Source organism: Rana temporaria, chromosome 11 (assembly GCF_905171775.1).
Source record: "Rana temporaria chromosome 11, aRanTem1.1, whole genome shotgun sequence".
In the NCBI taxonomy this organism is placed as follows: Eukaryota; Metazoa; Chordata; class Amphibia; order Anura; family Ranidae; genus Rana; species Rana temporaria.
In genome coordinates this window covers 50,354,438-50,372,085 of record NC_053499.1, presented here as the reverse complement: position 1 = coordinate 50,372,085, position 17,648 = coordinate 50,354,438, and the positions used below count along the sequence as shown (strand labels likewise).

The 17,648-nt window shown below is 42.0% G+C and overlaps 1 protein-coding gene across 5 annotated transcripts in view; it reads left to right on the top strand.

Moving 5' to 3' along the window:
• Window positions 1-17,607, top strand: part of LOC120916765 (mucin-5AC-like) — a 130,333-nt gene extending 112,726 nt beyond the window's left edge. The window contains exons 29-33 of one of the 5 annotated variants that reach the window (XM_040327703.1): window positions 2,118-2,262; window positions 8,646-8,689; window positions 13,480-14,387; window positions 14,475-14,967; window positions 15,651-17,607. In XM_040327703.1, the coding sequence (XP_040183637.1) occupies window positions 2,118-2,262; window positions 8,646-8,689; window positions 13,480-14,387; window positions 14,475-14,967; window positions 15,651-17,509 (3,449 nt within the window). In that variant the 3' untranslated portion in view covers window positions 17,510-17,607. Of the gene's footprint in view, window positions 1-2,117; window positions 2,263-8,645; window positions 8,690-13,479; window positions 15,150-15,650 lie in introns of all 5 variants that reach the window. The other 4 variants (XM_040327702.1, XM_040327704.1, XM_040327700.1 and 1 more) reach the window with 4 other exon arrangements.
• Window positions 17,608-17,648: the final 41 nt, after the last annotated feature.

Below are 17,648 nucleotides of genomic sequence, written 5' to 3'. Positions count from 1 at the left end.
AGAAAAAAATTGAATATAAAAAAAGAGTAGAATAGAATAGACTATAATAGAGTAGAAAAGAATAGAATAAAAACAATAGACTAAAATAGAAAGAATATAACAATTTCCCAAAATTCAAATAGCATCAATTCGAATTTGAATAGAATAGAAAATAACATAATAGTATAGAAAAAACAGAATAGAATAGAATGAATATAACTATCTTTTGATTTTTTTAATAGAATAAACTTGAATTTGAATAGAAAAAAATAGAATAGAAAAGAATAGAATAGAAAATAAAATAATATAAAAAAAATAGAGTAGAATAAAACAATAGAAATATAATATAATTAAAAAAACAATAGAATAGAATGGAATGAATAGAACCAATTCCCAAAATTCAAATATAATCAATTTGAACTTGAATAGAATACAAAATAATAGATTAGACTAGTAAAATGGTTATATTCATTATATTCTGTTGTTTTTCTATGGTATTGTGTTATTTTCTTTTCTATTCTACTATATTGTTTTATATTCTATTCAAATTTGAATTTATTCTTTTTGAATTTTGGAAAATGGTTATATTATTTCTATTCTATTCTATTGTTTTTTTTATTCTATTATTAACTATTCTATTAAAATTTCAGAAGATGGTTATAAACGTTCTATTTAATTCTATTCTTTTTTTATTCTATTTTATTCCATGCTGTTTTATTTTATTCCATTATATTCTGTTCTTTTATTTTCTATCCTATTTTGTTATGTTTTACTCTCTTGTATTATATTCTTTTATTTTGTTATATTCTTTTCGAATTCTATGTATTCCTTTATTTTCTATTCTATTTTATTCTCTTTGGAAATTGGAAACCTATTCAAATTTGAAAACTATTCGAATTACTAAACTTTTGGAATTAGAAAACAATTTGAAATTGATTTGCAAACTTTTCGAATCGATACGCATTTGAATAAACTTTTCAAATCGTTTTAAATACGAATAAACTAAACGAATTCCAAAAACAAATTAAATGGCTTAAACAAATTTATGTAAATAACGAATCGACACAACACATAACCATTTTTTTCGTTCTGCACATGTCTAGGCTTGTTACATTTTGTTATTCTTTAGAAAACATGTTTCAGCAGTTCTGAACCCCATGGGAAACAAAATCGTATTCCCTACAACTCCCATCAAGGGTACTACTGCCGCTTCCAATATGGAGCAGAATGAAGGAACAAGCTTGTAAAACGAATCAACTTAATTAATTAAATAATTAATGTAAAACTAGTCACTTTACATTTACAGACAAAGGGCTAGATTCACATAGATCAGCGGATCTTTAGATCCGTGTGATCTATGTGATTTAAGAACCGCTGCCGCAAGTTTGAGAGGCAAGTGGGTAATTCACAAAACACTTACCTCCAAATCCCCTGGCGAAATTCAAATTCCGCGGCTAGGGGGAGTGTACAATTTAAATCAATCGTGTCCCCGCGCCGATTTAACTGCGCATGCGCCGCCGGCGAAATTTCCCAGTGCGCATGCTCCAAATGACGTCTCTAGGACGTCATTGTTTTCGGCGTTAACGTAAATTACGGCCATCCGTATTCGCGACCAACTTACGCAAACTGGCTATACTTAACATTGGCTGCGCCTCATAGAAGCAGGGGTAAGTATACGCCGGGAAAACCGCTACGTAAACGTCGTAACAACACTGCGTCGGGTCCGCGTGAATTGCCATATCTCGCTGATTTACATATTTCTAAGTGTAAATCAGCGAGAATGCCCCCCGCGGCCATTTTTAAATTGCAGTTAAGATCCGACGGTGTAACACAGTTACACCTGTCGGATCTTAGGCATATCTATGCGTAACTGATTCTATGAATCAGGCGCATAGATACGACCGGCCTAAGTCAGAGATACGACGGCGTATCAGGAGATACACCGTCGTATCTCTCTGTGAATCTAGCCCATAATTTCCACTTTTTGGGCTTCTCGTATCTTATAGGTTTTATACCTAGGATGGCTTTCCAGAAAAATAATGACATTTGCAGCTAATGGTGACTGTGTGATTTTGAAATTGTTCCATTATATAAAATGTAACAATATGTATTTTCCTCTTGTTCTAACTCCTCTGTAGGCTGTTATCCCAGCTGCCCTGCATCTTCACCATATTTAGATGAAGATAATATGAAGTGTGTGTCTCAGTGTGGCTGTAATGATGAAAATGGCAACTTTTATAACTATGGAGAAAAAGTACCATCTAAAGAAAATTGTCATTCATGGTAAGGTCTAATGTAGATGGGAAAATTCGGGAATTTTCCTAGCTAACATGACGGAAAATCTGAGTTATATGATGTCAGGAGTCGAGTATCTTGCATTAAATCTTTCTTTTTAATGCCCATAGCAGAAATACAAATAATAATTTCTTTATGGTAGAGAAAAAAAACTTCATAGAACTACAATACCCAGCAGCCCCGGGGACTCCTCCCCTAGGTCATAGTCCCTATATAAGGGGCTGTCTGGGTCTCCTCCTCCTCTTTCTTTCGTGCGATGTTGGAGACCACACGTAGTCTTGTCGCAGCGCATGTCTTTCCACGTAGGCCGGGGACTTCTCCTCCGAAACAGGGAGTAGGGCCAACCGGGCCATGTTCAACTGTGTTCAACTGGAACAAAACAGAATATTCGTCATTCGGGAACTCCAGAACACTTCATTGTCGGCTGTGCAGACGAAGCTTCCACTCCTCAATAGCCTGAAACGAGAAACACACCGTGATAGGGTGGGTAGGGTGGGAAGATACTCGCCTCCTGTCATCATATAACTCAGATTTTCCGTCATGTTAGCTAGAAAAATCCCGAATTATATATCAGACAGGAGGCTTCGTATCTTGCAAGTTTAAAGCTAATCATACCTTATATATATGATCTGTAAGCATACAATATCAAAGTACAGAAAGAGAGACATGGTCTTGTGGTCGAAAATAGTATTGCCGAAAGGTCGTTTCTGACGACCAGTCTGCCGCCAATAAAAGGTCCGAGAGCGAACCTCCTGACGTGACTACCTTGGTAGCCATGGCACCTCTTGAAGAGTGAGCCCCAAAGAGTGAAATGTCGATTCCGGCCATTTCCATGGCTGTTCTCACCCATCTGGCTATTGAAGCCGAGGATACTGGAAGGTGTGGTTTCACATATGAAATCAACAGTTGGTTACGAGCGGTCGACCGCAGGGTGGCAGTCCTAGACCCATATTGTTGCAAACATCGAACTACACAAATGTGTGGATGATCAGGGAAGAATGGATAAAACACCGTTTGAATTCTCGTTTTCGTTCTACGAACCACGGAAAACCGTACGCCTTCTGGTGAAAATTGACGCCGGGAGATGTCCAGTGCCTTCACGTCTGAGACCCTTTTGATGGAGACCAGGCATAAAAGGGTAGAGAGTTTGATAGAAAGCTTCTTCAAAGAGAGGACATCATTGTCCTCCCAATTGGAGAAGAGTTCTAGAACCCGGGAGACGTCCCACGTAGATTGGGTATCTAGGACGAGGGGGGCGTTTGAACTTTACTCCCCGGAGGAGCCTACATACCAAGGGGTGTTTACCCACAGGTAAAGCATCCACCGGGCAGTGATAAGCCGAAATGGCTGACCTATAAACATTCAGTGAACTATAGGATTTTCCAGCTTCATAAGAGTCTGCTAGATAGTTCACTACTGCTGATACAGGTGCCTGAACGGCATCAATTTGCCGTTGATCACACCAACGAACCCACAGGGTCCAGGCAGATCTGTACGCCGATCTAGTCCCCGGGGCCCAGGCCAAGGCGAGGAGGTCTCTAGCTGATTGTGAAATAGTGTTGTCGGCGTCCTCGACCCCGGAACCAACCACGCTAAGAGAGGTAGATCGCTGTTCAGTATCAAGGGGTGGTAACCCTTGTTTGTGTTCGAGAGAAGGTGAAGGGAGTAGGGGAGCAAGCGGGGATAGTCGATCGACATACCCAGCAGAAGGGGAAACCATGGTTGTGTCGGCCACCAGGGGGTGATCAACACAACCGTCGCCTTCTGACTTGTTACATGAAGAAGGGTTCTGGTGATCATATTGAACGGGGGAAACGCATAGTGCGTCCCCTGCGGGGAAGTTGCCGGTTGAGGCGAGAGGCGAAGAGGTCTGTATGAAAGGGACCCCATAGGGTGTGTAGTGTGAGGAAGACAGTACGGTTCAGCGTCCAGTCGCTGGAATCCGTAAGGTAGCGAGAATTCCAATCTGCTACAGCGTTGGAAATTCCGGGAAGGTATTCCGCTACTGGAATGGTATTCACAGACAGACAAAACTGCCAAAACTCGGACGCAATGTCCGCCAGCACCTTGGACTTCGTGCCCCCTAAGCGGTTGACATATGGAACCGCTGCTACGTTGTCCATGCGTAAAAGTACACATCTGTTGGAGGTGTAAGGGAGAAAACTCCTGATCGCAAAATATGCCGCCAGGAGTTATAAAGCCTTGATATGGAGGAGGGATTCCTCTGCGGACCATTTCCCGCCGGTGGTATATTGTCCGCAGCGCGCACCCCAACCTTGGCGGCTCGCATCGGACTCTACGATCACATCGGGGTAGGAATTGAAAATGGTTCTGCCATTCCACGCCACGGCGTGACGAAGCCACCACAGTAATTCCTCTATTGCTTCTGGGCACAACGGAACCTCGTCCGCGTATCGCAGCCCTTGGCGTAAATGAAGCGTCTTGAGCCTCTGTAATGCTCGGTAGTGTAAGGGGGCTGGAAATATTGCCTGGATAGAGGCCGACAAGAGACCTACTATGCGAGCAATCATACGTAAGGACACTAGACCTTTGCGTAACGTGGCTCTGATTTCCTTGCGAATCAGAGCCAATTTCGATTTCGGTAATAGTAGCATAGCCTGTTTGGTGTCTACTAGAAAACCCAGGAATTCCATCTCCTGAGAGGGATCCAGGACGGATTTCTTGTAATTGATGAGGAATCCGAGTTCCTCCAACAAAGAAACGGCCCATTGGCTGTCTAAGAATGCTTGAGTCCTGGAACGTTCCATAATGAGAAGGTCGTCCAGATAGATTATGAGGCGTACCCCCCTGCTCCTCAGTGCGGCCACTACCGGTTTGAGCAGTTTGGTGAAGCACCAGGGGGCCGATGACAATCCGAACGGGAGGCAGGTGAACTGCCACATTCGGTCTTTCCACTGAAATCTTAGGAAAGATTGAGATTCGATGTGAATGGGGACGGTAAGGTATGCGTCCTTTAGGTCTATTTTTACCAGCCAGTCTCCCGGCCAGAGGAGATCGCGTAATAGATGGATACCCTCCATCTTGAAATGGTGGTAAACCACATGCTGATTGAGGTCTCTGAGATTTATGACAGGGCGGTAGCCGCCGTCCTTCTTCTTCACTAAGAAGATGTTGCTGATAAAGCCGGGTGAGAGGGGGTCTACTTCTTGAACCGCCCCCTTGGATAGAAGCTCCTTGAGCTCGTTGTCTATCAGCTCCACGTTTTGGGAAGAAAATCGGATGGGATGGGGCATCAAATTTAGGGTCGGGAGAGATAGGAACTCTATTCGGTAGCCCGTCACCGTACTGAGGATCCACACGTCTGCCGAAATCGTGGACCAAACATGGGAAAAATACATTAGTCTGCCCCCTACCAGTGTATGTGGAACTGAGTATGGGAATGTACTCACCGGTCAGTGGTCTCGATCGAGGAAAAACACGTCCTCCGCGTCCTCTCCAGGGGCGTCCTCGGGGAGGGAAGAAGGGAGCTGGTGGAGCCACGGGTAGGGCATATGGCTGTGGAGCAGGAGTGAACTGCTGGTTTGGCGGTCTTGAGTAGGGCCTGTATGGGGTAGTGCGGCCGGTAGATCGCCCTCTGTACCTACCAGCCTTCCCAAAAACCTTGCCAGGTTGGGACTTTCTCAGAGAGGTCTGTGCTTTATCCAGGCTCAAGAAAAGGCTAACGAACCTATTTATATTCTTGATCAGATCGTCCCCGAACAGGAGACCATCGGCGGAGGGGCCCGGTTCATTCTCCGCTAAATGACTGAGCTGGGGTTCCAGCTTCATTAAGATGGAGCGACGACGCTCCACTGAACATGTCGTGTTTGCGGTACCCAGCATGCATATCGCACGCTGGGCCCAGCCTCTAAGTTGTGTCAGGTCCATTGGTTGGGCCAATAAGGCCGCCTGTTCTGCCAAGTTTAAAATTTTTGTGAGCGGGCCCAAAAGATCCAGTATGCAGTCTTGAATGGCTTTAAAGGACCGTTCGATACTCTTTTTTGAGTACTTCCCAGACCTTGTGAGGTACTTGAGGAGTACCGGGTCTATCTCCGGGGTGACTGCCACTTTGTTTGCCACATATGGTCTGGGGCATTCTGCACGCAACTTGTTGCGGTTCACTTTGTCCAAGGACCGTCTAGTCCATAGTTGCAGGTATTGAGCCACATGGGGTAACGGAGCCCAATCCCCCGAGCGAGGGTGAAAGATTTCGTCAGGGTTAAACAAGGGTAGACCCTGAGAATCTAGGATGGCTTCCTGTGGCATCTCAGTGCTGGCATTATGGTAGTCCGCCATTAACCCCGCATCCTCCTCGTCATCCAGGTCCGAGTCAGAGGCATCGGCCCTGTCAGACTCGTCAGAATCGTCATCAGACGTTTCAAAAGTATCTGGTTTAATCCGCCTGTCGGATTTTTGCCCTTTTTTGTTCTCCTTGGGGCCCAAGGGTCGAGACGGGTCAGTTATATGCGGGGTGCGGCAGACCGGTTCGGGTCCTGCCTGGGGCATGCTGTAAACTTCCCCTGCAGCGGAGTCGAAATGCACTGTCAAGTGCTTACGTTTTTGGGTCGCTTTACCCTTCGTAGGGGCGCTCCCAGAGGTGGGTGGTACAGGCAGTGTGGTTTGAATATTGGCCGCAAAAGCTGCTTGAATGGACTTGTTAATCAGGTCCTGGATTTGGGTTGTGGACAGCAGATGTGAGGCATCTAAGTCCACCACATCACTGGCTACTGCGGTGAGCCCAGACAGGTCGGTAGTGCCATCATTAGCCATTTGGATAAGGTTTTATTTAATGCTGATTGTGAGAAGATTGTCAGGGATAAATCACTGACACTCCAAGGATAAATATAGGGCAAAGTTTTGGGTTATGTATGTAGTTGGGGAAAAAGGGAAAAAGGGAAAGTACCTGTATTATTTAGGATAAAAAACTCGCCAGAGCGCGCCAACAGCAGTCACTCCTTCCTCTACACCAAAGCGATTGCTGAGGGAAGGAGGAACGGTCGGCAGAAGCCCCAGCCGAAATCTCGCGAGATTACGGCCGGGAGCGCTCTGATTGGCTGCCGGGATACTGAGGAGTGACGTCGAGCAGCACGTCACTCCGCCTCGCCCCTCTAGCCCACAAAAGCCCGCAAAGTGCGGCGCGCGCGGGGGGGAAGAGGGGAAAGAATGGAGGATTCAGAACGTGAGGTAAGAGACAGTATCATGTATGACACGATGACTGGAGTAGCTGTGGAAGTTACCGCAGCATTCCAGACACTGAAAACGAGCTGAAAACGAGCTGAAAGTGAATAGCTGACAGTGAACGTAGAATTAAAGACATAATAAGAAAAATCATATAAACATGAAATAGTACTTATCTTGCCATGAGCAGAAAGAAAGAGGAGGAGGAGACCCAGACAGCCCCTTATATAGGGACTATGACCTAGGGGAGGAGTCCCCGGGGCTGCTGGGTATTGTAGTTCTATGAAGTTTTTTTTCTCTACCATAAAGAAATGGTTATTTGTATTTCTGCTATGGGCATTAAAAAGAAAGATTTAATGCAAGATACGAAGCCTCCTGTCTGATATATAATTGGAATTATGTGTTTGTGAAATTCAGCATCCAAGGTGTTCATTGCTGGTAGATGATCCACAAACACTCTGACCACAACTGATTCTTTTAGAATCCAAGTAATGCACAGTTGCACCCACAATCATAAATATATTTACATTCCTATAACCGTTCAACACAGAGCTGACTGGAGTCTATAATGAACTCTCAACAGAACCAAATGTTAGGCCTGTACACACGGGCCAGAATCTCGTCAGGAAAAAAACAGTGTTTGTTCCGACGAGATTCTTGGCAAGAATCTTTTGCTGCCCGAGTGTACACACATGACTTAAGCCCTGTACACATGATCGGTTTATCCGATGAAAACGGTCTGATGGATCGTTTTCATCGGTTAACCGATGAAGCTGACTGATGGTCAGTCGTGCCTACAGACCATCGGTTAAAAAAACGATTGTGTCAGAACGCGGTGACGTAAAACACAACGACGTGCTGAAAAAACAAAGTTCAATGCTTCCAAGCAGGCGTTGACTTGATTCTGAGCATGCGTGGATTTTTAACCAATGGACGTGCCTACAAACGATCGTTTTTTTTCTATCGGTTAGGTATCCTTCCTTTAAATTTAAAACAAGATTGCTTTTTTTTAACCTATGAATAAGTAACCGATGGGGCCCACACACGATCGGTTTGGACCGATGAAAATGGTCCATCAGAACGTTCTCATCGGTTTAACCGATCGTGTGTATGCGGCCTAACTGTTTCATTTCAGTTGCCATAAAACAGGTCTTCAATTATATAACATATTATTTTTCCTTTTTTTTTTTTAGTGAGTGTTCCAAAAAGGGTATATCATGCCAGTATGATATCTCAGGTATGCAAACTGTTATATATCTGTGTTAAAAATAAAGCTTGTGTAGTTAGTAAAGCCTTTTCATGACCAGAAGTTGTTGATGCGTAGATGTCCAGCCTAAATTTACCAGCACCAACACGTCAGTCAACTTAAAGCGGAGTTCCACCCAGATGAACAATGTTATCTTATCCCCTTCAGCACACTGCCGACATGTTCACTTGACAAATCTTTTTTTTTTCTCTGTAAATACCATATTACAGCTGTTTCAAGATTGGACTTCTGGGATTTGACCTCCTACGGGGAGTAGGGGTTGCTACTGTATTCCCCCAGGGCCGCAATGACTCTTGGGAGCTTGGTGTCATGCCTCCCACTGTATCTTTAATGTAACAGTAAAGCTACAATGGGCCAGTCACTAAGTGGTTAAAGAATCACATTTTCTTAGTTTAGAAGGGTGATTAATTTTAACTAGAAAAAGAAAATGTTTTTGCTTATAAAGGCCCTTCAGAATTCTTGTTACATTGTTGCATAAGCCTACATTCACACGTGTGTATCAAGTGGGGCTTTTTATTAAGGGGGGCTACCAGATTCTTATAATCCACCTGCACACAGGCCCCCACAACTACTGGGCCTGGGGTGTAAGGAAGAGGCACTTGTCCTCATCAACATTGTGACAAAATGCCTTTGCCAGGGCTATCCCTGCCAGATATAAAATCAATGCACCATGCTAGGCAAATATTTAACAAATAATATAAACAATAAAATAAATTAGATAATAAATTGCATAATAGTTGTGTCATGTACCTTATGGATGAGATCAATATGCAGAGGGGGAAGCCTCTCTTACGCCCCTGACTCGCGGGCCCCCCTGATAGAGAGTACAGGAGGCATGGGGAGTGCAAGGTAGCACGAGTGCCTGGCAGGATCAACAGCTGGTGGGCAGTCCAGAAATTCCAGAGGACTTAGGCCCGTACACACGGTCGGTTTGGTCCGATGAGAATGAACCGAAGTTCATTTTCTATCGAACCAAACCGACCGTGTGTATAGGCTATCGGTCTGGTTTCCTTCGGTCCAAAATGTCTAAACATGCTTCAAAACCGAACCGATGGACCACTGCCCCATCGGACCAAACCGATGGGTTAGTACAGAAAAAGCATTGGTTCAAAACCCGCGCATGCTCAGAATCAAGTCGACGCATGCTTGGAAGAATTGAACTTCGTTTTATTCAGCACGTCGTGTGTTTGACGTCACTGCGTTCTGACCCAATCGGATTTTGAACTGATGGTGTGTACACATATCAGGCCGTACGGCCACTTCAGAGGTGAACCGATGAAATGGTCCGACGGGCCAGTCCTCATCGGTTTGGTCCGACCGTGTGTACAAGGCCTTAGTAGCTGGTTCAGCAAACTTGACAGGAAACAGGAGCAGACTTGTAATAGGAGACACTTGCTGGCAGCAGGTAGGTAGCTCCAGGAAAGATGCACAGGAAGGTCAGGCAAGCTGGGTCGAACACAGACGGACGGTACAAGAACAGATGCAGGAGACAGAAACAGAATCACAGAACAAGCCGGGTCAATAGCAGGCAGGCACGGATGAATCAGAGGATAAGGTAAGTGCAAGTTCATGGACAATTCGGGGTCAGATGCAGGCGGATATCAGAGGTAGTCACAAGGCAAGCCGGGTCGAACACAGAATCAGGTGTCTGATAATCAGATAAGGCACAGGAACACTGTAGATCAGACGGCAGGGCTTTGGACAACAAACTGAGTTTAAATATCCCGCCCGGCGCTAAATGCGCTCCTGTGCTCACTTTTGCACACGCACATGCGCATAGGCGCCCGCAAGCACGCACTGAGAGGAATGGAACTACTGTTCCCAGCCAGCCTTTCCTGGCAAGTTGATTAAATCACATAGATGACAGTCCCAATAAGTGATATAAGGTGTTCATGCTTAAAGATAAGGGTATCCATGCGTCTTAGTGCTCAAACAAGGTGCCCCACATGGATGTGCACTCACTCCTCCTTATGAACTATCGCTAGTATTGTCAAACAAGCCAGTGGGGGGACCCCTGGAGATATCCTTAGACTGGCAGTTCCTGAAGTTGATAACCCTCATGCAAGCCAGATATGAAAAAAATAACCTCATTGCGCAATACCATTTAAAAAAGGGTTTAACGGTATTTAAAACAATAAAATTACACTCACATGAATGGGTCCCTATAACCTGGCACCTGTTGTGAATAGCAGGTGATTGTTTAGGGGAAATTGTCCCTCGGAGATGGTTCACCGCTAGCCGCAGTTCTGCTTGATTGCCGGAAGTTCGTTGGGGCGGAAGTGTGTCGCGATGAGGCGATCAAACCTTGACACGTTTCTGCCTATCAAATGGGCCATCATCAGGAAGCTCTGATTCCACCATTTTGGATGAGGTTATATATACCTTTACTTCTGGTCACGTGATTTGAATCTGTCCACAGGTTGTTGTTATTACTACTATTACTATTTACTCAGGGGTGCTTACACTCTAGTATTAGCAGCCTAATAAATATATGTAATAATATAAAGTGCATAAAATGAAAAAAAACTAAATACATAAAATTATAATATTAACCAAAAATATGTTTTTGAAAAAAGAAGGTATTAGTGAAAATAACATGGTGAGTGTTAGTCTCTGTGGGTATGAATGGACTAAGTGAGCTAGATGCGCCTAGTTCATCTTAGGCTCAGCAACATGTATAAATAAATGCGTGCATATATGAACTATAACCATCTATTAATTAGAATTATTTATAATTTAATGTGTTTTTTTTAGAAAAAGGTAGTAAATACCTGAATGAGTTCTAGGCACCTCAATATTAATATTCTCACTATTAAAAGCATAAGTTAGTGAATGGCGAAAAGCTAGACATTAATACATTCCTATTAAGGTTAATAGTTTTTTATAGTGAGTATAGACAGGATCCCACTACATAGTGGCCTCTGTCATCTACTCTACCTCTAAGACAATTAAATTACAAGAGATCCAGCTCAACATTTAAACCTAATGGGGTGAGGGTCTGGAGTTCAAATATCCATCTAGTTTCGTTTTGAGATCTTTTTTAATAATTTTGCAGAGCCTACGATGTACGAGGCGCATCTAGCTCACTTAGTCCATTCATACCCACAGAGACTAACACTCACCTTGGGGCACCTTGTCTGAGCACTAATAGTTTTTTTATAGTGAGTATAGACAGGATCCCACTATATTGTGGCCTCTGTCATCTACTTTACCTCTAAGACAATTAAATTACAATGTACATATAGGTTAAAATAGTAAAAGGGACTAAATGAGCTGCTAATAGTTGGTTATAAAGCAGTTGAGATCCAGCTCAACGTTTAAACCTAACGGGGCGAGGGTCTGGAGATCAAATATCCATCTAGTTTCGTTTTGAGATCTTTTTTAATCATGTTGCTGAGCCTAAGATGTACAAGGCGCATCTAGCTCACTTAGTCCATTCATACCCACAGAAACTAACACTCACCTTGTGGTACCTTGTCTGAGCACTAAGAAGCATGGATACCATTATCTTTAAGCACGAATATCACGCATATCACTTATTGGGACTGTCACCTATGTGATTTAATCAACTATTATGCAATTTATTATATCATTTATTTTATTGTTTATATTATTTGTTTAATATTTGCCTAGCGTGGTGCATTGATTTTATAGTTTTGGTTGCATAGCACGTTTTTCACTGCAGCTGGTAACTATATTGGATTATCATTTATTATCGTTGGTGCTTTGGTTATTTACTTTTTTATCCCTGCCAGATCACTAACAATTAGGAGCCCAGAGCAGAAAACTCACATTTAGCAGTGATAATAATACTATTGTTACATTTTTGCCTTCCAGCAGCAGCTGGTGGTTTGTTTGACCAGAGACCCATTAGTTTGGCTATTCATTAAACCTCCTGATATAAGGTACACATTTCTAGGCACTTTGTACACAGTGCAGAGGTCTCCCTCTTATTTATTTTTCCTCCTCTGGTTGAATATTCTTAGCCTACAGTGTTAAGCTATTTTCTCTATTTGTCAAATGTTCTTTAACTCTTCTGGTCGAATATTCTTAGAGGTTGTAAACTCTTTAAAAAAAAATGAAAAATAAACCTGTAAGACAAAGGCATAATGAGCTAGTATGCATTGCATACTAGCTCTTTATGAAATACTTACCTCAGCCCGCACACCGCTGAGACAGCTGACATTTTCCCCAGAGTTTCTTTGGGTTTGCAGGATCTGGCACTGTGAGTAGCTCCCGCAGTTCACGGCACAGGACTCTAAAGGACCGGCCATTCCTTCAGAGTGCATGCGTCAGTGATGAAGCTGCATTTAATGTAAATATCTCCTGAACGGTACACCTTTAGGAGATATTTACACTACCTATAGGTAAGCCTTATTATAGTCTTACCAATAGGTAAATGTCTGCAGGGGACGTTTACTTCCTCTTTAAGGCTATTTTCTCTAGGAAATGTTACATTCACCCTGCAAAATGCAACTAATAATTATTTACATTTCACACATATTACAACCATTACAGGTAATATTTGTGACTTTTACCTAATTGCTGAGACATTTGTGAAGAAATGTTTTTTACTGAAAAGACTCCTAAGTATTATGAACATGCAGTACTGTAGTCATTTATCTGAGTAATTAGTAATAGATTAAGTGGAATTATTACATTATTATTATTATTATTATTATTTAAAAAAAAAAACATACTGAAAAGGCCAACAGAAGTAGCATGAGTGGTTATTTTTTTATTTATTTTTTCTCTCTCAGCTTGTCATTGTGAGCATGAAGGAAAAGTGTACAAAATCACAGAAACCTTTTCAAGCTTCAGTGATAAAGATGGAAGCTGCAAGCAATTGAAGTGTGAAGTCAATGGAACCATTGTCACTCTCAGTAATTTATGCACTACACACATCACAAAAGGACAAGACGAGCCAACAACAACAATAACAACAACAAAAACAACAACAACACCATGTAGTCCTCAGTGTCGCTGGACACAATGGTATAATGAGTCCAAACTTTTAGAAAACGAAATAAGTAATACTAAAATGAATGACACAATCACAACCAAAATAAAAGTAAGCTGCAAAGATGAGATCTATGCTCAGAAGACAGAATGTAAACTTGCAGATTCTAGCAATGATCTGCCCAGTTCAAAGCAGAGAATAAATGCATTTTGTAATATAGTAAATGAATCAGAATGTATTAACAGTAAGCAAGATGGACCCATGAATGTATGCAGAACTTTAGAAATACGATTCTTGTGCTGTGATGATTTCTCACTTTGTTTCGGGTATAATCCACCTACAAAATCCACTACATTTTTATCAACTAAAGTAACAAGTGCACCTGGAAAACAAACATCTGTAGTATCAACACGAATATCCCATCCTCCAGTTTCTACAGTCCCTACTACACATTCTAAAAAAACTTTCAGCACATCAACTACTACACAAATTGTGTTCTCCACTCCTACATTTTCTTCTACTACAGCTACTACAGCTACTTCGCCATCAAAATCAACATCAGAGTCTACAACAGCAAATCCCCCATCCACCTCAAGTGTAACACAGTCTACCCTTCATGTCTCCAGAGAGACAACAAGCATAGGCTCTAAGAGTTCTGTTTCTACAACCACAATACCAACTAGCACGTCTTTTTCTTCAACAACTAAAATGTCTCCCACTACAACCTCTGTTACACAAACTACCTCCTCTACAACCACAATACCAACTAGCACGTCTTTTTCTCCAACAACTAAAATGTCTCCCACCACAACCTCTGTTACACAAACTACCTCCTCTACAACTACACCTTTTATATCATCAGCCACACCAAACACCCCATCCAGTCTTCCAACTGTTACAACCAAACCTACAACATCTAGTCCTTCACCATCATCTACGGGTCAAACCACAACTTCTTGCTATTATTGTTTTTGGACAAAGTGGTATAATGAAAATAATCCAACATCAAAGGCCGAATCAGGAGATCAAGAAAGCTATGAGATAGTGGAATCTAAAGGAAACTCAGAGTGCAGGGATAAATCGCATGTTCAGGATATTCAGTGTGAAGCTAGTTCATACTCTGGAAAGGGCTTTAAAGATTTAAAACAAAATGCTACATGCGATGTTAAATCAGGCTTGATATGCAGGAATGAAGATAATCCGGGACCATTTAAAATGTGCTATGATTACAAAGTAAGATTCTACTGTTGTGAAAAACAAAAATGCCCTTCTTCCACAGCTACTACAGATACTACAGTTACTTCTACATCACAATCAACATTAGAGTCTACAACAGTAAATCCCACATCCACCTCAAGTGTAACACAGTCTACACTTCAAGTCTCCACTGAGACAACAAGCATAGGCTCTAAGAGTTCTGTTTCTACAACCACAATACCAACTAGCACGTCTTTTTCTTCAACAACTAAAATGTCTCCCACCACAACCTCTGTTAAACAACTACCTCCTCTACAACTACACCTTTTATATCATCAGCCACACCAAACACCCCATCCAGTCTTCCAACTGTTACAACCAAACCTACAACATCTAGTCCTTCACCATCATCTACAGGTCCAACCACAACTTCTTGCTATTATTGTTTTTGGACAAAGTGGTATAATGAAAATAATCCAACATCAAACGCTGAATCAGGAGATCATGAAAGCTATGAGATAGTGGAATCTAAAGGAAACTCAGAGTGCAGGGAAAAATCGCATGTTCAGGATATTCAGTGTGAAGCGAGTTCATACTCTGGAAAGGGCTTTAAAGATTTAAAACAAAATGCTACATGTGATGTTAAATCAGGCTTGATATGCAAGAATGAAGATAATCCGGGACCATTCGAAATGTGCTATGATTACAAAGTAAGATTCTACTGCTGTGAAAAACAGAAATGTCCTTCTTTCACAGCTACTACAGATACTACAGCTACTTCTACATCACAATCAACATCAGAGTCTACAACAGCAAATCCCTCATCCACCTCAAGTGTAACACAGTCTACACTTCATGTCTCCACTGAGACAACAAGCATAGGCTCTAAGAGTTCTGTTTCTACAACCACAATACCAACTAGCACGTCTTTTTCTTCAACAACTAAAATGTCTCCCACTACAACCTCTGTTACACAAACTACCTCCTCTACAACCACAATACCAACTAGCACGTCTTTTTCTCCAACAACTAAAATGTCTCCCACCACAACCTCTGTTACACAAACTACCTCCTCTACAACTACACCTTTTATATCATCAGCCACACCAAACACCCCATCCAGTCTTCCAACTGTTACAACCAAACCTACAACATCTAGTCCTTCACCATCATCTACGGGTCAAACCACAACTTCTTGCTATTATTGTTTTTGGACAAAGTGGTATAATGAAAATAATCCAACATCAAAGGCCGAATCAGGAGATCAAGAAAGCTATGAGATAGTGGAATCTAAAGGAAACTCAGAGTGCAGGGATAAATCGCATGTTCAGGATATTCAGTGTGAAGCTAGTTCATACTCTGGAAAGGGCTTTAAAGATTTAAAACAAAATGCTACATGCGATGTTAAATCAGGCTTGATATGCAGGAATAAAGATAATCCGGGACCATTTAAAATGTGCTATGATTACAAAGTAAGATTCTACTGTTGTGAAAAACAAAAATGCCCTTCTTCCACAGCTACTACAGATACTACAGTTACTTCTACATCACAATCAACATTAGAGTCTACAACAGTAAATCCCACATCCACCTCAAGTGTAACACAGTCTACACTTCAAGTCTCCACTGAGACAACAAGCATAGGCTCTAAGAGTTCTGTTTCTACAACCACAATACCAACTAGCACGTCTTTTTCTTCAACAACTAAAATGTCTCCCACCACAACCTCTGTTAAACAAACTACCTCCTCTACAACTACACCTTTTATATCATCAGCCACACCAAACACCCCATCCAGTCTTCCAACTGTTACAACCAAACCTACAACATCTAGTCCTTCACCATCATCTACAGGTCCAACCACAACTTCTTGCTATTATTGTTTTTGGACAAAGTGGTATAATGAAAATAATCCAACATCAAACGCTGAATCAGGAGATCATGAAAGCTATGAGATAGTGGAATCTAAAGGAAACTCAGAGTGCAGGGAAAAATCGCATGTTCAGGATATTCAGTGTGAAGCGAGTTCATACTCTGGAAAGGGCTTTAAAGATTTAAAACAAAATGCTACATGTGATGTTAAATCAGGCTTGATATGCAAGAATGAAGATAATCCGGGACCATTCGAAATGTGCTATGATTACAAAGTAAGATTCTACTGCTGTGAAAAACAGAAATGTCCTTCTTTCACAGCTACTACAGATACTACAGCTACTTCTACATCACAATCAACATCAGAGTCTACAACAGCAAATCCCTCATCCACCTCAAGTGTAACACAGTCTACACTTCATGTCTCCACTGAGACAACAAGCATAGGCTCTAAGAGTTCTGTTTCTACAACCACAATACCAACTAGCACGTCTTTTCTTCAACAACTAAAATGTCTCCCACCACAACCTCTGTTACACAAACTACCTCCTCTACAACTACACCTTTTATATCATCAGCCACACCAAACACCCCATCCAGTCTTCCAACTGTTACAACCAAACCTACAACATCTAGTCCTTCACCATCATCTACAGGTCAAACCACAACTTCTTGCTATTATTGTTTTTGGACAAAGTGGTATAATGAAAATAATCCAACATCAAAGGCCGAATCAGGAGATCAAGAAAGCTATGAGATAGTGGAATCTAAAGGAAACTCAGAGTGCAGGGATAAATCGCATGTTCAGGATATTCAGTGTGAAGCGAGTTCATACTCTGGAAAGGGCTTTAAAGATTTAAAACAAAATGCTACATGCGATGTTAAATCAGGCTTGATATG